Raw genomic sequence first — 21,965 nt, 5'->3', positions numbered from 1 at the left:
TGAATATTTTCATTGAATAATTAACAAAAAAGAGTAAAATTGTTCCAACTTAATAATAGCTGGTTAGAATAAAATTGTTTTAAATATGATATTGAATAAGGATGATATATAAACAGCTAAGTAGCGAATATTCACGTGCCATAATTGGCATAATAGTTGACCGACTTTATCTGTATTATACCTATAAATTCTTGTAAATAATGTAATGAAGCTAGTTTTCTTTAGTTAATTTGGAAAAATAAGAATTTAATCAAATATTCGACAGACATTGTATAAGTTTTCATGTCACTGATTTGCTCGAGACTTTTTTAATAGGTGTAAATGGGATATTTTCTTTTTACTATTCTGTTAAGGAGAAAATAAAAAAATATTCCAAGACAACAATAGTCTCAAAATTTGAAACTTTATGATATAATAGAAATATTGGACCCTCTTCAGTCGAATGATAAAATTGAAAGGACGAAAAAACTACATTTTTTTGTTCTTTAATAAATTAAAACCTTCAAAAAGAAAATTGAATAATATAGTTACAACATTAGATTGAAAAATATTTACAACTTATTTAAAAGAAGAATAAAAGTTTCTTATCAAAAGTTATAGATACTGTAGGAAACAAGCAAAACTGCATATTCAAGTAACTAAAACATCAACACTATGATAGCAAACAATTGAATTTTGTTTAGAAAAGGAACAAAACATTAAAATGTCTGATAAGCTTATATAGATGATATAAGCACATGGTCAAAACCAGATGAATACAAAAACCTTTACATGAGAAAAATTTCACCCACAATGTAATCAGCTGCTGCAAAATGATACCTATAGCCTTTCCTCTGTTCTTATAGTTCTAGAAGCCTGCGTGTGTTTCACACATGCTTCACTAAGAAACCAAGCTGCAGGAAGAACCTGGAAAGAACCCAGGAATTGTCAGTATTTTCTTGATCAAAAGGGTATAGAGATTTGACTCCTCAAATATGAGAGACTCACTTTAGAGAGGAAATTTACTCACTTTAGAAGAGTCAAATCCACCAACATTATAACTAGTAATTATTAATCCATACCTTCCAATTTAACAAGTACTTCTACGATGGGAACAGCAAGAGCAGGTGTTATATTGCTGTAGTGTAGAGAATAGGTAAGGGGTAGGAAAATGAAACAGATAAGTATTCGAAAATACCAACAAAAAAGTTGAATGATGAAAATTCAACTTATGGTAGCTACAAGGTTACCTGAAAATTCTGAAACTTATGGTAGCCCAAAGTGCTCCAGATGAAAAGCTAGAGAACTAAGGGCCAGGAGGAGAAAGGCCTGTCAAATAACAAAATTACCAAAACTCAGAATTTGAAGCAATAATGGTAATAACAACAACGAAGATCTTCACTGGGAAATAACAAACCTTTATCTGTTTACTTTAAACAAAGTGCACCATATTCACTGACCAAAATTCATCTCTGAGTATCTGCATAATAGAGCATAACCAACATTCATTATTAAATATCTGTACACAAACGGAATGAGCATTTTCCAGCTTCCCTACAAAGTGACTACACAGCACTTAAAGTAAAAATCAAGTAAAAGAAGCGGTAGTTGTGCAGTACCATTGCCATGTCCACAACAATAATAATTAAAAATACTTAAGATGGTTTTATCAATTCAACTTGCCTTCGGGGTTTATTCTGCCTCTGTCCAAACTCTTCACTTGCAAGCTCTACAGAAAACGAATAAAAAATTATAATGTTGTTAGTAACCAAGGGCAATTGATAGCGTATAAGAGGAAATGGAACTTGAATATTTACCAGATTTCTGAGGTGGCTTCAATTCATTATTAGCTTTGTTAACACTATGGTCCTTGCTGCACAGGTTGGATAACAAAAGAAAATAATAAATCAAGCCTCTAGCAATATGATTTAAGAACATTGAAAAGGAAACGGTGGTAAGTACTAAGTGATATGAAAATATATCCCAATGCTACAAAACTTGGACAACCTTGAGGTACCCATTGCAGAGGCCTGTCCAGATTGGTGACTGCTTGCACCATCAACAGCAAGGTATGGGTATGTAGCCCCTAAAGCTCCTGCAGTACCAGCCAAGACTGGTAGCCTAAACCAAAGGAGGATGGAAATATTATTATGGGTTCCAATAGAGAGGGAACAAAAAGGAATCAGAACGTTTATCCATTTTAAGTAAAAAAGGAACTATTTAACACAAATGAGCAAGATGTTCTTGTGTGATCCTCTTCTAAAATATCTGCTATCATGGTTTGTTGTCATTGATATACACTATTCTTATAGCAAGTAGAGACAGATTAAGACCATGACAAAAGGCACTAAAACATGTGAATTGCCAACTCCTAAAAACATTACTCCACATTAAAATTGGAGATTTACCCATACCATGTCATTTCTGATTTTCCCAGTTGAGGCTGAGCAACATATCCAGGGAATGCCATGCCAACAGCAGGAACTCCTATACCCCCAGGATGCTGGCCCCCAAATTGCATAACTGCATTCCATCAAAATCTAGTCAAAATCAGAAAATCCGTAACAAACAAATTAACAGAAAATGATAACTGCTGGTCTTGTTCAGAAAGGACTACAAGCAAACTAAAAGAAACATGGGTGTTAACACCAGAGCCTTTGTGGTAATGTTTCCCTTTTAACAATAAATAGAAGAATTACTTAGTTTTCTACACAGCATAGCTCTATAACTTACAACTAATTTCGCATGAGAAATAAGGAATTGCATTCCAACATCAGATGTTTTAATAACAAATAATAGGTAGATTGAATATAAAGTTTCCACAAGGTCAGTAATGTAGGTACAAACCCGGCAAGAAAGCAGGGAAGTTTGGATCTCCATGGCTAACACCCACATTTCCAGCGGTGCCTATTACTTGTGCCCCACCATAAACAAAAGCTCCCTGTCCTGCGCCATGGGAAGCTCCCCTCCCCTTCCCAACCAAAGCCCCTTTGCCTTTACCAGATTCTGACCCTGAATCCAATTCTCCAGAATCATGTGAATTAATTGGTGTGGCTGTTTTGGAGGGTGATGACAATGGAGACCCACTGCCAGGTCTTTGGCCCAACTGTGGGGCAGTAGCTTGCACAGAAGTTGAATTCCTACCTGGAACAGAACTTGTCTGAATAGCCTGGAATTCTGATGGAGAAATTTTATTATGTGAGGAAGAACGCTGAAAATTTGTATGTACTGGGATTGATACTCCCCTCCCAGTCCCAGAAGCCCTTGGGTGAGGAGATTGAGAAGCATTGACTACAGAAGAACCAGGTCGTGCCATACGCACATTGTTCAAAGGCTTTCCAACAGATCGAGGGGTGGATTCATTTATATACAACTTTGACATGCTGATGGAATCAACAACATTCTTTCCCTGAATCAGAGCATTCTTTTGTTGAACTGGAAAACCCTCATCCACAGCAACAGGACCAACATTCCTGCTACTGCCACCTGTTTTCACCTCCCTTTTTTGTGCCAAATTAATATCATTGCTGGAAGAGCCTGAGGGGTAATATGGTGGGGAAGCTGAATTCAAATTTGATGCCAGCACTTGATTTTTAGAAGGCACAGGGTCAGATTCTGCATGGGAAGAAGGTGTCGAAGTCCTCTCCAAACTAACATTTGAATTTCTCTCACGAGATTTCCCAGATCTAGGAAAACAAAATAATTCGTATCAGAATGTCACTTGAGGCTATAGGTCTCCAGTTTCCAGCAAATTTTATAAAATGAAGCTTGTACTTACTGTTTATTTTGCACTTGGGAAGATGGACCATTGATTTTGTTGCTACGTTCATACTTTTGGGGGCCTCTCCCTCTCACAACACTCTTAGGCATCTGATTTTGATTGCTACTGCTATTATAGCCTTTCTTACTTCCTCGTACGTACCCTCTATAATCAGTGCCTCGACCATTACCACGGCCATGATAATTACCCTTAGAAGGTCTCCTCTAAATTTTAGACAGAAAGCATTAGAAAAGGAGCGCTATAAAAATGACAATAGAACTAAACGATTGACCATAAAGCACTTTAAAGATCATTACCTCCTCATAATGCTTTTCATGCAAAATTTGCTCAAATTTATCATGACCCCATTTTTTGTCATCTTTGGATTCCCACAGTCTCCTTCCTCCACCATGTATCCGTCTAAAGAGATAAAAAAACAAGACATAATTAAAATACAAGGACAATATTTACATTGTCATCCAATCATATCATAAATTGCCAAGACAGTAAAATTGTTGAATTTTCTAAGAACTATTTTAAAAATAACATCTAAGGTGATTCCAAACTGGTTGAAACTAGAGAGTATTCACTATCAGCGTATCAAAGACAATGCATTCTGACTAAGTTGAGCACATTTTCTTTAACATAGATCACAAGAAAAAGTAATGCACAAGCCGAGTTGGACCACACAGGGTGACAAAGCTGAATATCCAGCACTAAAACTGAGACCATGATTAAGCTGAAACTACCATACAACAGGAGTCCTAGCCAGCTCAACAATGACATTCCAAGTTAGGTATTAATGAATCATTACATTGTATGCACATATTCCAGAGGTTATGTTTGGCATAATGAAAAGAATTAGAAGTAAACATCACATACCTGTTGCGGGTACCAGCATTGTCCCCAAATCGGTCATCGTGCATGTAAAAAGCTCCGGCTGTGGGAACCGCAAATGGATCAGACTCCTTTTTCTCCTCAGAATGGTCCTCGGCAAAATCTTCCAAAGGGGGTCTGACATCATCATCAGATTCCTTAGCCACAATCACTGGACCCTCAACCTCAACCCCCCCACTTGCACCCTTCTCCTCGTACACTTCTTCAACTTCCTCCTCCTCCTCTTCTTCTTCTTGCAATTCTTTTTCTCCTTCTTCAACATCATCACCATCATTAGCATAATCTTCAACACCTCCTTCATCATCTAAGTTATCAGAACGAACCTCTATTCTACCAACTTCCCTCTTATCAGTGACTTCTTCCCCTTCGGCTTCTTCGTCATCGCTGGCTTCGCGCCTCCGCATTGTTAACAGTCTCTTTGCATCTTCGGGATCACTATCATACTCAACGTTGTTTTCTTCAACCACGGTAGCCATCAGCACGGAAAGAGCAACACCCGATAAACCCCGACCAAAACCTAGAAATTTCCTAACAGAAGCCCCCACAAAGCGGAAACTTTACAAAAACACAAATTTCAACAAATACCAAACGCCAAAACCCCAAAGTGGTAAAATAAGTAATCAAATCCGGAATTTTCCCCTCAATAATCGAAACCCTACATGAGAAGTTTCTTCAGTGAAATCGGAAAAGCCCAAAAGTTGAGAGATTACGAGAAGATATAAACGGCAAAGGCAAGTGTGAATCTAAGAAAGTTGAAGCGGAAAAAAGAGTGGATTTTGACGGGTTGGGCTGCGTTGTGTTGTAAGAAAACGTAGTAGAAGGATTTGAGTGTGAGAAGAAAGAATTGTAAAGAGAAGAGAGGAGTTAAGAACTTAAAATAGGTGACACTGTTGGGAAGAATGATTTATGTGATAATATTTTTGGGGAACACTGCCTTTATTTCAGATTTGGAATCTCATGAACCCTGAACTTCTAACACTGAGATCATCAAAATATAAAATAAGATCATTTGAAAAAATTGGAGTAATCCAAGTGCTGAACAATAAAGAAGAAAAGACCCATTACAATTCATCACTTGTTTTATGATTTAAAAAACATTATATTAGACAGGATTATTCCTACATATTAATTTGATCGGATTTTATTTTGACTTGTAACTAAAAGATTGATATTTTTTTTCTCAATGATTTCAAGCTGCTTTAGTTATATTTCAATTGTATTTTCATGCAATATTTTTGTCTCTATGTATGAAAAACAATAAGATCCTTTAAGTACGGTTAAGATTCATGATCATGTGTATGAAAAACGAACTAGTGTATTATGTATCATTGGATAATCAATAATAAAATGACACATTATTAAAAAAATTGAACAAAGATAAAGAAATAATTATTTATCCAGTTTGGTTATAATCTATTTTAGTTTTACTTTTCAAAAGTTAAGACACAGTGAAGTATAAAGAAAAACAACTAATAAGCTTTGGGTCCTCAATTTCTTTATTCGGTTCTTCTTTTGAAGACTTTGATTATATATTTTGATTGTTTTTACTTTTAAATTAGTGTATTTGAATCCATTAGTCTTAATTTATATATGGGTTAACTATCTGTAGCACAAATTAATGTTTTGTACATGAAAAGTGATATCATTGATTGCATGTTTTATCTTGAGCTGTGGATGTTGTTATTTGTTTGATTAAATGTAGCCATGAATATATGTTGGGTCTATAAAAAAAAGAGATTAATTTGATGTGATACAAATAATCATAAAATATGAATTCAATTATATTAGAGATTATTTTTTATTTAAAATCTTACGATAATAAATTAATAGATTAATAAGTCTTTTATTTTTATATAATAATACTTTAGTTTCTTATTTTTATTCAACGTGAGAATTAGATTCACGTTTTATTCGTAACAAGATAATATGTGATTTAGCATGTCATGGGATTTGTATAAGTTTTTCTGGAAAAGTTTTAAGTCATGTAGATCATTTGATTCCAGGCAGTGATGATGCATTCGAAAAGACAAATATGCAAAATGTCTAATATTTACTACTACTTTTGCATTTTAAGTAAAATATTTTACCACTCAAGTTTCAAGTAATAATGATCATGAATCTTAAAAAGAAAAGTATTAAATGTTGACTGGTAAGAGATTTTAAGTAGCCTATTATAAATTTCAACTTATTTTGTCCTTAAATAAGTTAATCTTAGAGTATTATGATAAAATAATATATTGTTAGGATTTCTATTTATTTTTTAATTAATAAAAAAAAGTTCTATTAGGTAAAGAAAAAGCGAAAACAATATGGATACTAGATAATTATAATCCTTAATCTATTTTATGAAATTATCTAGTTTTATACAAATACTAGATTTTACAAATTATTTAATTAAAAATGTGACCCTTTAAAGGTATCCAATTTAAACATCAACTGCAACCATTATAATACACTTTTAGAGATATTCATAATTGTGTCTAACGCATTAGTGGACAAACTTGCGTAGCATAAGTTTGTACTGAATATTGAAGGTAGACCTCTTGCATGAGATAAAACAGTGTTATTGTTTCTTTGAAAAGTTTAAGACGGAAAATAAAATATACCTAGCATTCGTTGTTATCTTGACCTCATCCATCCCTTACACAACAAAAAGTTTACAGGAAAAGTTTAGCATGGATTATACCATGATTGCTCAAGCAACAAAATGTTACAAAATCCCAAGCCAAATTGCCGTACAAAATTATGGAAAAATTGGTGATGTGTTCTGAGATTTGGTCACCGTCTACTGAAAATGGACATAATTTTATAATTTCCTCTCTATTTCCCAAAATATACAGCCTAATTGTAATAAAGTGTATGATACATTAAAAAGAACAAAAATAGATTGCAGGTACTCAGGTGATAGTAATGATGGTAAAAGCAGCTAGTTGTCAAAATGGGAGTTAGGAATGGAACTTGAGAAGCAATCACCCGAGATAAAGCTTCAATTTTCGCACAGCTCCAACCCAATGCTTAGACTGTCGGGTTCCATTATTTTTACCTTACTCTTCGTCCGCCTCATTACCGTTGATGAGGATTGCACCATCCGTAGAATCGGCATCCACTACAACTGCCTCCTCTTGGCTTCCTTCCTCTCCATTTTGTTCCTCATGCTCATCTGGATAGTGCTCTTCCCCGTTATGTTCAGTCAACTGGGACAAAAGAACATAAAAACAACATAAACACACTAACACCACTGACAAATCCAATTGGGGTTATAGGCTATCCTTTCTGTTGCAGCAAAAGGACACTATCACTTTAGGAGAAAATGTTGAGAACTTATGCACAGTGTTAGCTATACTTTATTTTACCTCGTGGATAGAGTCCCCATTCTCAAGAGGTTGATCCCCTTCTTCTACCTGCATGTTTCTGAAAGCTTCCACAAGGGTGATATATGATTTATCAGCCTGATTCACATACTCTGATGCAGGAGGGTAAACACCTCTATAATAAAAGGAAAAGTTAGTACAAAACATCTGTTAGAAGTTTAGCACACCATACAGAGTAATACAGAAATGACCAAAGTTGCAAGATACTTGTAAAAAAAGTACGCATTTCCCCACTGACCTTGTTTCTGCAGCTTTAGATTCAACAGCAAGCGCAACTTGCCAATCATCAAACAAATTAGGATACTCCTCAGGATCAGCCAATGATTCTGCGGCTTTTGAATTAACCTGTGCGTGCACATTAACGAATAGATATAAGAATTTGTATTTCTAATACACATTAAACCTGCCAATATGATAAGAACCCAGAACATGGAAATGGACTGTGAAGTTCCTACCTAATATCACGAGAACAGCATAAATTTTAGACTGTTCAGTTATAATTAAATCTGATATATATAACAAATTACCTTACTGAGATCTTTTCTCCAAATTGCCACTATCTCTGGGACCTTGCTCGGGAGATAGGATCGAGCCATTAAAGCAGCCTCTGGAATCCGATTGCTGTCAAAATTATAACACAGCTACATCAAACTGCAGTCTAACTTAACCCTTTCTCTCTCAGTACAGCAATATCATAAACAAGAGATTACAACCGTAAAATATTACCTTTCCACCAACAACTGAAGACAGTCCTCAAGTTTACCCAACGTGAATAAGCAAAGGAATGCAACATTATTTTTCCCTTGCTCTTTAGCAAGAGTTGCAAGTTTTGATATTCCTTCAGCATCCCCTAAAGAAGAATATAGCAGCAATAATCCACTCAAATCCATAGCGAATTTTAAACACTCTTCAGCCATTTCTAACTGCAAGAACAAATAATACAGTGAGCTGCATAAGACCAAGAACGATACCCAATACCAATCAACATCAAGTGTCCGGAATCATTACCAATTACAACAAGAATAAAATAAATATTCAACTTCCTAATCATGCATCAGAATCAGCACTGAGCTCTGGTACAATTGGAACTTTTGAAGGAGATGGAATGCAGTGTTCATAATGAATTGCCTTAGGATTGAGCAATAAATTAATGATGCTTTACTTTGTGGAAATTTTAATGAAGAAATGGAAGAGTGCACAGTATTAATTGGGATCCTATTGTAATGTTTGATAATTTGATAATTTCCTTCTTTTATCCCATTGTAATATTTTCCATCACTGAAACATCATATCTAACAAATATCAGATGATGAATAACTCATAAAACATAGGCATTTTCGATCTGAACAGCATCACAAACACATCATTCAATACTTTTTTGCTAAGAAAATGGGTGCACGCTTCCCGCATATCCATCTAAGCACATAGTACAAGACTCAACAAGTATTGGTGTAATGTAAAATAACATACTATAACAACGCTGTTAATTCTGGAGAACTTAGGGTTCATAGTTTGGCACAAATCAAATCTCTGAATCCTCTTAAGCATGGTCTTATTGAGCACTATATTTAGGAATGTAATTCAGCCAAACGTTAAATCATAGAAACTCATTTGATAGAGAAAAACACCTTTCCAGTAGACATAGCTAATTCTCCCAATTGCTTCCATTTAGACTCACTCTGCACTTCAGTGGCTATACCCTGCAAAAGAATAATGAAAATATAACCACACAAGTTAGACTGATGCACATGAGAATGCAAAAAACTCGAAACCCAAGTTTTCATTTTCAGAAGATAATATATACTCGTTGGAAAATATGTACTTGTGCATTTACCTTAGCAACCTCTAATCTTCCAAGCTGAATGGCTAGATCAAACCTGTAGTCAGGGTCAGTAGCTACTTCAAGAGCATCCTCTATCATTCCTCGTGATTCCAGGAAACGAGCCACACTAGTGAAGAAAACAAATAAACAATTGCAATTACGGTGGATGTCACATCTGAACATCAAACATTGAAACTGTAGTCCAAGTGAACACCATACACAGAAAATTATTCTAAGTCAAGGACACCAGGAAAAAAATGCAGCATATATTCATTTCTTAAAGAAAGCAACCAATGATAAATAATGAACAAGCAAGACTAGTGAGTCCAGAATATATCACAGTAAGGTATCATCATTAACAAGCACAAAAAAAACTTGAACACGAGTCAGATTATCCACTCCAATTTATAAGCTGGTTGGTATTTTACTCACGGAATCAGGCCAGAACCTTAATTGCAAAAAACAAAGGGCAAGTAGTGCATGAAAATTATTGGAATTGTTAATTGTTTTTGGTAAGTAAATTTCCATAATTTTATAACACAATGCAATACAAAAAGAAAAGCTTTTCACAAAACATATCAAACATAATTTCTAAATAATGAAAGTAAAAGTCATTTTGTAACAAAGTAACAAAAAATATCTACTACCTGTTATGATGTTCTTTAGGAATTGATGGTAGAATTTCATTGGCTCTTTCTAAGTCACCACGCATGACAAGTGTCTTGTACTCAATCAAGCTTAAAAGTAGTGTGTATCCCATAACACTGAGTAAAATAGACAAAAGAAGAAAAAATAAGGATTACCGCATTGAGTGGTTTTGAATGATGCATACCACTGATTCACTTACTTGAACTCCTTGTCTATCAAATAGACCCTACTTTGGCTGGCAAGATATCCCAACAAGTACATAGGACGGTCCAAATGAAACATTGTAGTTACCTAAATTCATAATGAAATGCATCATCAGGAATTGTAGGATCCTTGTTGTTCAATAAATACACATACGATAAAAGAGATTCATCAAGACAAAGCAAAAAATATCACAGCAAGTACAAAAAATAAGTATGCATTTTTTAATCTAAAAGGGAAAAGAGATAATACCTCGCCACCAACACAATAGTTAAGCCTCCAAGAAGAATTGTTGTAGATAAAGCAATCCCCAACCCAGATCCCTGTCCTGACGCGTTCACTCGTTTCATGGAGGAGCTCAAAGGCATCTTCAACACCTTGCTCATCTGCAGGGCTTCCACTATCTAAATATGATGCTACAACATCACGCTACAACAATGGAAGTTAAAATGTTTACAATACTTCACCAGTAAAGTGCCATTAGATATTCGTTTAACCAAAGCATAAAGGTAAAAACAACGCTATCTCATAGAAAGTCAAGAATTGTAAAAAATGAATCAAGTTTGTAGAATCCTCACATTGTACTTCAAGATGTAGAATGATGTATCACTAGCAATTGTCACTAGATCACCACTGTCAGCCCAGTAGAGGTTCTGACACAAGAAAATTTAACAAAATTAACAAGACAGAAAGAAATAAAAGCAGAATGCTAATGCAACCTCATGGAAGCACTTACTTTAACATTAACATCAATACGACGAATCAACCTGCATTCAGTCCAATCGTAAAAGCAGATGAAATCATTTGAGCACATTGCCAATACAGTGCCACCAAATATTCTTTCAGCTGAAAAAGTTGGTCGGATACTCTTCTTTTCCTGAAATATATAAATTTTGTTCCCAATTAAAACTTAGACAACTGATTTCATTTGGAAGACATCCTAAATGATGGTAACTTTTTGTGTGAACCAAGTTAGACAATAAAAATAGAAATCAATAATCTCTTATTACTAGCAGCAATGGAAGCACTTTTCCCAAATGTTAGTCAGATGCAATGGTCAAGGAAAATTAACTGATACCATAGTTTTATTACATGGTCCCTTTTATAACAGTAAATCATTGGCAGGAACCAGTTTGGCCATCCTTTTAACAAAATTATTTAGTTTGGTGGTCATCATTTTTGTGTTTTTCAGACAAAGAATAAAAAGAAAAAGTAACTAAAAGTGAAGCACAACCTGGAAATTTTTGCTGAAAATTTTGACTTTCGATGTGCTTTCTCTTACAGCGTATTCCCCATCTGAAGACCAAGCAAACTCCAAGGCAGAACCAAATGATCTGTTTCTCCATGCCAAAGCAGTGTATATAATGTATTCCCCATCTCCACAAACAACAACAAACCTCCCATTTGGATTGTGCCTTAGACTCTGAATATGAAAGTAAACCAAGTGTCAGACACCAATCAACATGCATGAAAAATTAAATTAGTGGTCATAACTAAACCTAAGGGGCAGACTATTATTTTGAAGCTCACTTTTTTGAAAAGGGATTGAATATAAGAAAAGCATAGTCTGAGATACCAACTAGTTCTCGTCATTAACATCTGAGTTTGAATGCCTAACATTACACAGTAAAACCTATATTTATTTAAATAAATACTCATCTATACACAGATTACATAAAACAATGGCAAACTTTATGCATACAAATACAATATAGAGGCAAAAAGAATCAATCAGAATTAAAAAAATGTAAGAAAAAAAAGGCACGAATCACCATAATACAAAAGTCAGAACCAGAATTGAAATACCAAAATGTCAGAATTGCTAAATAATGTAATACACTTGCTTCTTGTATTCTTTAAGAGTTGCTTAATATGAGCCTAATCAATAAAAGTAGAGAAGTAATGCAAAAAAAATGAGACTTAATATCAAAGAAAAGGGATGCTCGCTCACTTGTGGATAGAGATCACAGGTGCCCAACTCCTTAACAGCCAATGGTAACCTTTCTCCATCAGCAATCTAAAATACATAGTACTTGTGTCACTAAAGCAAGTTTCAACTTTTTTCTCATGTATATTATATGGACAAGAAAGGTTAAAAAGAGCCCATACCTCCACATCTGCTCCTATACTCCTTATATTGACAGTTTGAATTTCATTGTGCTTAGCCCAAATTATTTTTCCACTGTTATCCATGCTGGCTACAGGTTCTTCTCGACCAAGTTTGACCATAATAGTACCTTCATCATAGCCTATCACAACCCTTCAAAGAAAGATTTTTGTAATTTAGATAATGCACGACAAATGATCACGAGAAGAAAAAAGTAAGAAAAATGTTCTGCTTTCAGTTAAAGCAAACAAGATCCCATGACACAAGGAGAATAAAACTTTGCTAATCAGTAATCTAATCAGGAGCGAGTATTTCATTACCAAGTCTCATATCCTACACCTCCACCCAACATGATTCGGAGGGACTGCAGATAGGAGACTTGGTAATTACTTTCACAATTTAATCCAAAAAACTCACCGACGTGAACCCTTCAGGTATCCAACAGCCCAAACTCTTTCAAGGCCATAGTTCAATGTGTTCTCCAGCCTGCAGGCAGATTATACCACCATTAAACTTTAAAAATAACTGGAATATATCCATAAACTCAAATATACTTCAAACTAATCTTGGTATAAAATCTTCAGACAGTGTAACATGGAGCAAGGCCACATACAATATATAATATATAAGAATCTAGCACCACGATCCACTCTTCCTGACCAAATTTCAGCAATATCTAAATTCTCAACTGAACATCAAATTTAGGCATACATGTCATAAAAAAATGGGTTAAGCAACAGGTGGAAAACAATATCATAAAATTTGAAAAACAAGTCATGATTTCATTATGTGATAAAAAATTTAAACCAAAATCAAATTATTCAAGTTCCTATGATAGAATGATGATGACAAAAATGGCAGGAACAACACACCAAATTAAATAACAAAAAATAAGACTCTCAACTCAGTAATCTGTAAACAACATAAAATTACCTATAAGTTGTTGAATGCCAAATGCGCACTGTGCCATCCTCAGATCCAGTAATTATTATAGGTAGTTCAGGATGAAAACATACAGCAGATACATTGTGTGTGTGACCCTCAAGAGTCTGGACACAACTTTTGGTTTGATAATCCCATACCTGTTTTAAAGGTTTTATTGGCATGATAATTCCTATCCATATATACATATTGGAAAACAAATTAAACGGAAGATGACAAAGAACAAACAGAAAATAGAAAACAAACCTTGGCAGTGTGATCATCAGATCCAGTAATTAGATAAGGTTTGTCACCGCCAGTAAAGTAATCAACACAATTCACTCCTTTTTGATGGGCATCCAATGTAAAATTGGGGTCAGGGGAGCCAAGATTCCAAATCTGCAATTGAAGATAGCAGTATTAATACATTAATTTTAATATTTACCATAGGTGTATGGAAATAAAATAAAGAAAATGGACGAAACAACTAGCAAGAAAAAAACATGTTTACCTTTATGGTGCGATCAAGAGATGCACTGGCAAAGGTGTTTGTGTCTTTAGGATTAAATGTCACTTGCATGACATAATGAGAATGCCCCTCAAATATCTGGGTACAGATCCAGCCCTTTTCCCAATCCCAAAGCTTTATGAGCATATCATCAGATGATGACAACACATAAGGAAGGGTAGGATGAACTGCAACACACCTAATGTAATCTGTATGTGCCTCAAATACTTTAACTTTATCCATTGTGTTGTAATTATATACACGAATAAACATATCATCTGCCCCTGCCACAACCCACTGTCTGCGAGCAATAAACTTAGCTGACCTAACTGCAAAACCAAGCTGTATATGAGAGACCCGCAAAATATATAAAGAGAATGAAATAAAATTAATCAAGAGGAAGATATACAAACAACGAAACAGACTAAAAAATGCACACACCTGGTAACTCAGTAACCTCAAAAGACTTGGCCATGGTCTGAAATAAAATGATAAAATATTAAACTAATTGCACAGACAAATCTCCAAAGAAATTACTGAGGAATATCCATTTGAATAAAGTCTGGAAAAAATTCCAAATATATGAACAGGTGGTAGAAGTTGTCTTTAAATACCAACCTAAAATCTATAAATACAGTGCATATAGAATGTTCAGTCTTTAAGTGATTGCAGAAAGGCCATGAAGTCATCATCGAACACGCAAGAAGGATATGTCTCATTCAATATCACCAGAACACAAACAAAATAAACCATACAGAATGTACAAAACTAAGTACAGGAGCACTTTTCTTCTTGGTTTTTCCCCGTATTTGACAAAAAAAGAAGACTATAATTCTTCAAAAACATTGATGATATCTTATTTTGTGTAAAGAGGAGGAAAAAAAAGCCATAGACAATGCTGATAATAAATCTACAAAAGCACACACATCATCAGATAGCCTGACTATCAAGAGTGAAAGGACATCAATAATATCCAAAAGGAAGGAAATGCACCAAAAATAGCCTTCGCTCATATGGGATATCTAAACTATCAATTTCTGTGTAGAGTAGGAGTAGCTACTAGCATTTTATCAACATTTTTCTTATTACAAAGGATGACTGTGACCATGTGCAGATAAGAAGACAATAGGCTAAAGTGGAAGCAACTCAACCTGGTTGGGATTTGAAAGCTAAACTGCTAAAGTTTAATTTTTCTACTGTCTGTGTAGGTAAAACACCTTAATTAAAAACTTTTCAATAAGCTCTTGTCGCATAAAAATTGTCATGAATTAGACCATACAATTATTTGAAACAAACAATCAAAAACTTAATTTAAGAAGCTTCGCCAAAAAGTAGCGAAAATTATAGAAACCCAAAACTGTTCCAAGCGGCCCCATGCATGGTAGCTTAAGATATATAATCCTAATATTTCAGTAGAACGCCAACATTTAATAAACATTGCTGTCAACTAATATACAATCATAAAGCAGTTGGTTAACAAAGGGAATAAATTATGCAACTGCTTTGAATTTTGAAGAAGACATAATATATAGACCCTTTATTTGTGGATCAGCACATCACTGTACATAAGCACCATGCAAAAGATGGTGTGTCTGACTCAGGTCCCAACATGCACGAATTCTACGTTACATTTTCAATTCAATATAAAAACCAAATAGAAAAATCTACAAACCTGAGATTGGTAGTTCCAGATACAGACAGTTCCAGAGTATAAACTTGCCAGAATCCTGTATTAATTATAGCAACATCACACATTCAGTGAAACATCCAAGTATCCACTATTTACCTATCTTTCGAATTTCTACAGTAAATCATAGAGTAACAGTAGTGCCACAAAACAGCTAATAATAACAAATGTTCACAAACTATCCCTAACTCCTTGTAGAGATCATGCTTGAGAAAAACCAAATGATGGAGTCACATCCAGTAATTCATGGTGAGTAACATATTACAATGCTGGTTACCAATTTAGCTACATATGATAAAATAATTCTAGAGTAAAATCACAACAACACAACCAAGGACAAGGCATTACCATGGTTCTGTAGGATGTAGATCCACAGACTTCACTCTCTCTGATCTTTGTGCAAGTTTTCGCTGTTCAAATATAACAAAACCACACAAGTTTAAGCAGTCAGAAAGTAATACACTCCGCTACCCCGTTGCAGAGAAGTCCAAATCACAGAAATACTCAGTACCAAACTTATCAGACATTCCTCCCAAAATAAACCTCAATACGAAAGACAAAAAAAAAAGAGTACCTTAATTTCGAGTCGGAGAGGCTGCAAAAGCAAGCAAAAAACAAAGAGACAAACAAAAAGTAGTCAATGCACAATTCCACAATAGATCCCGTGGTAACTGAAATCTGAAAACTAAATTAGGAGGCTCGCGTTTGAAGTCACGGATACACAATCAATTGAAATTCAAATAGGAGGGGGCGTAATAAAAAAACATCAAATTGAAGCGAGACCGTTCCAGATCTAGGATTGCTGAGAACGGTGAAGCGTTAGGGATAAGAGAGGAAGCTCACCATTTTCGAAGATTGCAGGAACTAACAAGTTTTTATCGCGATAACTCGTCGGAGATCAAGCGGATTCGAAGAGACCGCTAGATCGAGCTCGAAGATGGATAGAGAAAGTGGAGCGCCACAAGTGGTTTGCTTCGCAGTGCTGAGTTAAAGAGTGCAAATATTATGATCGATGGGGAACAAAGGGAAACGAAACGCTGTTTTGCAGTTAATGCAGGGATTTACGAGAATGCCACTGCGCTCTGAACTGTAGAATGGCAAATACGTCGTCGTTCTGTCTACCTGATAGGGTGTAGGTATCTATCTACTAAGACTGTGAAACAAACGGAGTGGATCAAAGGTACCCATGATTCACTTTGTTTATTTCTGCAATAAAATTATGGGAATTTCTTGCAAATTAGTCCCTGTGATATTTTAGTCCTTGCAATTTATTTAATTCGTTTAAGGACAGTTTTGATATTGTAGGTTGTTTCCAGACAATAATTTCTGTCCAGATCAAACTCCCCTAGTAAGTATTTGCAAAGTCAATTTGTAAATTTCAAGAGATTCAAACACCTTAAATTTAAATTTTATTTTTTAATTTTAGATATTTTATTAAAATAAAAACAATTCAAATTGGTTCATTTTATTTTTTTCCGTAAAGGATTTTAATTATTAGCAATACAACATTTAGGTTAATACCATACAGCGTTTTATAATTGAAAATGGTTAGATTTTTTCAACCAGTTTTTTTTTTTTTTTACTAATGGTCTATTGAAAAATTTCCCAAATTGATTTTTGTCTAAAAATAATAAGTTGGTAGAAAGTTTTCTTAAATATATACAGGGAAGAAGGGCAAAAAATAATAATAAACCAAATATATTTATCTCTTTTTCTTCAACTTTATAGAGGACAGCACTTTCTCTCCTCTTTCTTTCTCTATGTGAACAATATAACTTCTTCCTCTGCCCTTTTGTTTTTTTCCAGTACATCTATGAATCTAAAAACAGCATAAAAGTATTAAAATTCGTTTGAAATTTTAGTTTTTATCCCTACATATTTCTCTTATAACAAGTATTAAAAATGAAGCTTTTAGTTGCACTTATAAGAAATAAGATTAGTTATAATTTATATTTTATTATCATAATCATGTTGATAACCAAGATAAATGTTTCAAAAAAGCAACATCGTCTAACCTTTTCATTTCTACCATCTACCCTTGACAAATCTTAGTAACTGGTGAGAAAAGCCAGAGCCCCCAAATTATATATATATATATATATATATATATATATATATATATATATATATATATATTATATTTTTAATTTTAATATATTTTATATATTTGATTCTTCCAAAGTTTTTTGTATGCTTTTAAGACATTCCAAAAATATTTGTTGAAAAACTGAATATTTGGGCACAATATTGAATGGCATTTCCCATGTTCGTATTATGATAAATTCACAAGTGATTTTGATAGAAAAAAAAAACAGTGAACTGTAATTAGATAAAATTAATTTTGCCACTCAAATTGACCAGAAGTAATAAAAAATCTTACATTAGATTAACAAAATTACACTTAATATCAAACTTGCTTTATACACTCAATTTCACTTTTGCATATTTAGAAATTTGTGTAAAAGGAATTGAAAGAGTAACATGCAATATGGGGCAAGAATGATGGCTGAGGCATAATCTACAATGTTATTCCAAAGAAAATTCTGTCCAAATTGACCACTCCCATCCGTAATCTTCAAAGAAAAAAATGTTCAAACAGTTAAAATGATGCTTAGTAACAAAACTTAGAAATCTTGAATCACACCAAGAGTACATAGAGATTTAATACCCTTAATTGATACCCTCATATCAATCTCCCATTTCACAGTAATTTTGTAGACTAAAACAAGTTCATACGTATGCTTAAAATTGCTATGTTACACAAGGGCCTACTATCTAGAAGATAATGTGTATTTGTAATAGAAATAGACTGAAGAGAATGTCAAAGGGAAGAGAAAAAGAGAGGGATTAAACCCCTGAGACTACATATAAAGTCAAGGGAAGAGGAAAAGAGAGGGATTAAACCCCTGAGTGCATATAAAATCAATACAAATACGTACGAAATCTCATACATATTTTTTTCACAAAAATAATCATTAACGGACTACTTGTTTTTCAATGCTGTTCAAGAAAAACTCTGATACAACAAAAAAGTGATATAGAAGGGTAAACTTCTTTACATATATTCCTTGTTAATCGTATGGAATTTGGATATATGCTGCATCACAGATGAAAGGAATGTCAGCATACATACCAACAAGAGCACACCTTATGCACTCCAAAACAGTAAAGAGATAACCAAATGATACGGCAGTCCAGAAATGCATTCCCATTTTGCCCCAGTAGAGTGATAATGGCATCCAGCGGCTCACAGTTCCTATAACCTGCAGGGCAATCTCCAATAACATTCCCATCACGACATGAAATCTGAAGAAATGTGGCCATTCTTTTCTCCTCACAATTCCAAGATATGCAACAAAGAAGTATGCCATGAGAAACCAGCTAGGTAGGCTCCCAATTGCCATAAGAAAAGGGTACGTGTAGAATTCAAAACATTCCAAAAATGGATGAAGATTATATGCTGTCTCAGCATACATCCATGTCTCATGGAGAGGCATAAGGTAAGGTAGGCATGCTAATGATCTCCACCACCATTGCGGTTTTTTGGTCATTGGAGGGTAACGGAAGCTAGTTGGGACATCCTTTGATGCTCTAGTGACCATATTGGACTTCGCTAATTTGGGTAACCCAGGGAAAGAGCGAAAGAGAAGATTTTGACCCTCACTTAAACGCAAGCTTGATGCAGCAAACACGTTTGAAAATGCCATTCCTACCACAGAGATTATATGAACATTTTAGTTAGAAAATAGAATCATCAAGGAAGCCTATTGCAAAGAGAATGTAGAACAAAGTGCAACCTGACTAACAAATTTCTATACATTATGTCGGTACCCCTAATCAAGTGTTACTTAAAAGTACAACATTTAATAATGATCATGATCCACCAAGGCCATAGAAACGCTTTTTTATACCAAATATATTATAAACCTATAGTCTCTGCATTGACATTACACAGATTTTACATTGTCATTTAATCTCAAACTGCTATGCAAGACAAGTTTCTTACCTTTCACTCTAACCACCTTGAAATAATCTCAAATACAGTTCCGAGTAAGAAAATTCTAAACATTATATTCACACCCTCAATCAGCTGTTATCTAAAAGAACCACATTCAATCATAATACACCATTAAAGCCCTTTTCCTACAGAACAGAATATACTTCTAGAGTAAATAGTGCACACACTAACTGCGTCAGGAGATTTTACGCCGTTATCCAATCATAAAATTTTATGTGTAGTAATTTCGCATTTCGCTAAATTATTGCAATAAATACCTTGAAAAGCATCCCTATGATGAATTCTGCTTGTCTGACAGTGTAAAATCCTTTTATACTGTCCGTGCACAGATTTTAAGCTCATACTTTTAAATGTTTTGTCATTTGCAGAGAAGGCGGGTCAAATAATATTCTCACAAGTCATAAGCTCCTCAAAAATTCAAAGCATAACCAATGCAAAAGTCAACAAGTTAACAGATAAGTACAGCATGAACGAACCTCCTGGAAACGGGGATTTACATTCTAAATTATGTCGCGAAAAGCTCCGGATGTTTGAAACGGCAACCTTAGCAGACATTCCAGAAGCACATCGAACCACAGAGCTGCTGGGTACGACATGATTGCGTGACCTAGAATTCACAGGGGCATACCCTTGGGATATAATGCAACCATTCTGTATCATGGTTGGTCAACTGATTGAAGAAGGAAAATCACGAAAAAATCAAATTACGATTAAATTAAAAATTTACAGCTGAAAAATGACTACCGAATCAGATAATACACAACTAATTAAAAATGAAAAAAAAAACATAACATTATAATCACATCACATAACATTATAGAAAGCTAACCTGAGTCCCAGAATCAATTTCCAGCGACTCCTGCTTAGCGACTCCAGTGTTGAGGGAATTTTCGAGGTTCGTGTGTTAGGTTTATCTGCTAGCGTCTCTGCACATCAATTTTCACAGACCAAAGAGATAAAGAAATTGCGTGTGCCTCGAGTGGGCTGGATAATATTTCTAGAGTTCGAAATGCGCCAAGCCCAAGACCAAAATAAATTATTTTATTTTACCTTGATGGATTTTTCTTTCTGCACCCCCTATTACTAACTACACACCTCTATTAATTAAAAGACTGAAATACCCTTACTTTTGTACTTTCCCCTGCTGTCATTACTGCTGCACTTCGTTCTTTGCTATAAAGAAAGAAGAGAGAAATCTTGTTTTAAAACGCATTTTCTGTGTTTAAGAAAACTTTTTCTAAAAATTGGTTTAAGAAAATATCATTTATATTTTAGAAAGGTACTTTAAAACACGTATGCATTTTCTTTTGTTCCGAAAATATTATTCAAAAAAGGCAATTATATTAGAAATATTGGTTTGAAAAAATCATGTTCTAAAAATTTTGAAAAGCTTATTCTAAAAGATTTTTAAAATAAATAACGGGAAACTCGTCTTTGGGACGGGTAAATGTTGTTTTGAGAATTATGAAGATGCACCTAGAAATTAAGGAGTGCAGGAAGAAAAAGTCTGACCTAATTTTCATATTCCATTTGTGTTGAAAAATAATAGAAATTAATTTTTATTTTATAGAGTAGCATAGTTAAAAAATCTTTATATTGCCATAATATCTAAAAAAGCCTAAACATAAGAAGAACCACATGTTGAAAGAAACGCTTATTTAGGGGTCAACGCTAAATAGTTGTACAGTAAAAAATAATTGATAGTGAGACATAATATATTATTAAACAAGTTTTCCCATATATATATATATATATATATATATATATATATATATAAATTGCATCATATATAAGGTATCTTTATACACAAAGATTATTCTTATTATCAGTGTACCTAATAATCCAATATCGTGTAGAAGTAAAAGTTTAAGTTAGTTTAAATATTTATTTTTTATTTTTGAAATATTTTTTAAAAATAAAACTATGACAAAGCTTTAGTTTTCAAAATTCTTTTGTTATTTTTGTCATTACATTTGTTGTTATCAGTAATAACATTATTTATTACGACTAACAGTTATTTATTATTGTTGTTTATTGTATTTATTA

The 21,965-nt window shown here is 34.0% G+C and overlaps 3 protein-coding genes across 3 annotated transcripts; all 3 read right to left on the bottom strand.

Annotated features, from left to right (window-relative positions):
- Window positions 1–635: 635 nt before the first annotated feature.
- LOC124824083 (protein MLN51 homolog) lies at window positions 636–5,614 on the bottom strand. Its single transcript, XM_047296449.2, has 12 exons — window positions 4,622–5,614; window positions 4,057–4,159; window positions 3,758–3,963; window positions 2,827–3,665; window positions 2,394–2,502; window positions 1,987–2,100; window positions 1,797–1,852; window positions 1,663–1,708; window positions 1,397–1,459; window positions 1,230–1,308; window positions 1,062–1,117; window positions 636–906 (listed from the first exon to the last, which is right to left on the bottom strand). Exons 1-9 carry the CDS (start codon window positions 5,110–5,112, stop codon window positions 1,432–1,434), a joined length of 1,992 nt encoding a protein of 663 aa, XP_047152405.1. The 5' UTR covers window positions 5,113–5,614; the 3' UTR covers window positions 636–906; window positions 1,062–1,117; window positions 1,230–1,308; window positions 1,397–1,431.
- Window positions 5,615–7,227: 1,613 nt separating this feature from the next.
- LOC124824078 (coatomer subunit beta'-2) lies at window positions 7,228–16,929 on the bottom strand. The gene is made up of 24 exons (XM_047296444.2): window positions 16,745–16,929; window positions 16,476–16,496; window positions 16,250–16,311; window positions 15,887–15,941; window positions 14,656–14,692; window positions 14,218–14,543; window positions 13,974–14,105; window positions 13,719–13,867; window positions 13,203–13,271; window positions 12,788–12,938; window positions 12,630–12,695; window positions 11,913–12,101; window positions 11,415–11,555; window positions 11,257–11,331; window positions 10,931–11,107; window positions 10,677–10,768; window positions 10,477–10,593; window positions 9,842–9,956; window positions 9,636–9,707; window positions 8,734–8,930; window positions 8,535–8,628; window positions 8,246–8,352; window positions 7,990–8,122; window positions 7,228–7,830 (listed from the first exon to the last, which is right to left on the bottom strand). Exons 1-24 carry the CDS (start codon window positions 16,745–16,747, stop codon window positions 7,681–7,683), a joined length of 2,730 nt encoding a protein of 909 aa, XP_047152400.1. The 5' UTR covers window positions 16,748–16,929; the 3' UTR covers window positions 7,228–7,680.
- A 1,840-nt stretch (window positions 16,930–18,769) lies between these two features.
- On the bottom strand, window positions 18,770–20,897 carry LOC124824080 (protein TIC 20, chloroplastic-like). The gene is made up of 3 exons (XM_047296446.2): window positions 20,749–20,897; window positions 20,396–20,589; window positions 18,770–19,610 (listed from the first exon to the last, which is right to left on the bottom strand). Exons 2-3 carry the CDS (start codon window positions 20,577–20,579, stop codon window positions 18,973–18,975), a joined length of 822 nt encoding a protein of 273 aa, XP_047152402.1. The 5' UTR covers window positions 20,580–20,589; window positions 20,749–20,897; the 3' UTR covers window positions 18,770–18,972.
- Between the last annotated feature and the right edge of the window lie 1,068 nt (window positions 20,898–21,965).

The sequence above is a fragment of the Vigna umbellata genome, chromosome 11 (genome assembly GCF_029865625.1).
Source record: "Vigna umbellata cultivar VRB3 chromosome 11, Vumbellata_1.0, whole genome shotgun sequence".
Classification (NCBI taxonomy): domain Eukaryota; kingdom Viridiplantae; phylum Streptophyta; class Magnoliopsida; order Fabales; family Fabaceae; genus Vigna; species Vigna umbellata.
The sequence above is the reverse complement of the archived record's forward strand: the minus strand, read 5'-3'. Positions and strand labels throughout refer to the sequence as shown.

Coding starts and splice junctions, on each gene's coding strand:
- LOC124824083 (XM_047296449.2), bottom strand. CDS start 5,112: ATGGCTACCGTGGTTGAAGAAAACAACGTTGAGTATGATAGTGATCCC. Junction 3,666..3,757: donor TCCCAAGTGCAAAATAAACA/GTAAGTACAAGC, acceptor TTGTTTTCCTAG/ATCTGGGAAATCTCGTGAGA. Junction 1,709..1,796: donor GAAGCCACCTCAGAAATCTG/GTAAATATTCAA, acceptor CGTTTTCTGTAG/AGCTTGCAAGTGAAGAGTTT.
- LOC124824078 (XM_047296444.2), bottom strand. Junction 12,939..13,202: donor TACCTGAAGGGTTCACGTCG/GTGAGTTTTTTG, acceptor CTTTCTTTGAAG/GGTTGTGATAGGCTATGATG. Junction 11,108..11,256: donor TCTACATCTTGAAGTACAAT/GTGAGGATTCTA, acceptor CCATTGTTGTAG/CGTGATGTTGTAGCATCATA.
- LOC124824080 (XM_047296446.2), bottom strand. CDS start 20,579: ATGATACAGAATGGTTGCATTATATCCCAAGGGTATGCCCCTGTGAAT. Junction 19,611..20,395: donor TAAATCCCCGTTTCCAGGAG/GTTCGTTCATGC, acceptor TCTCTGTGGTAG/GAATGGCATTTTCAAACGTG.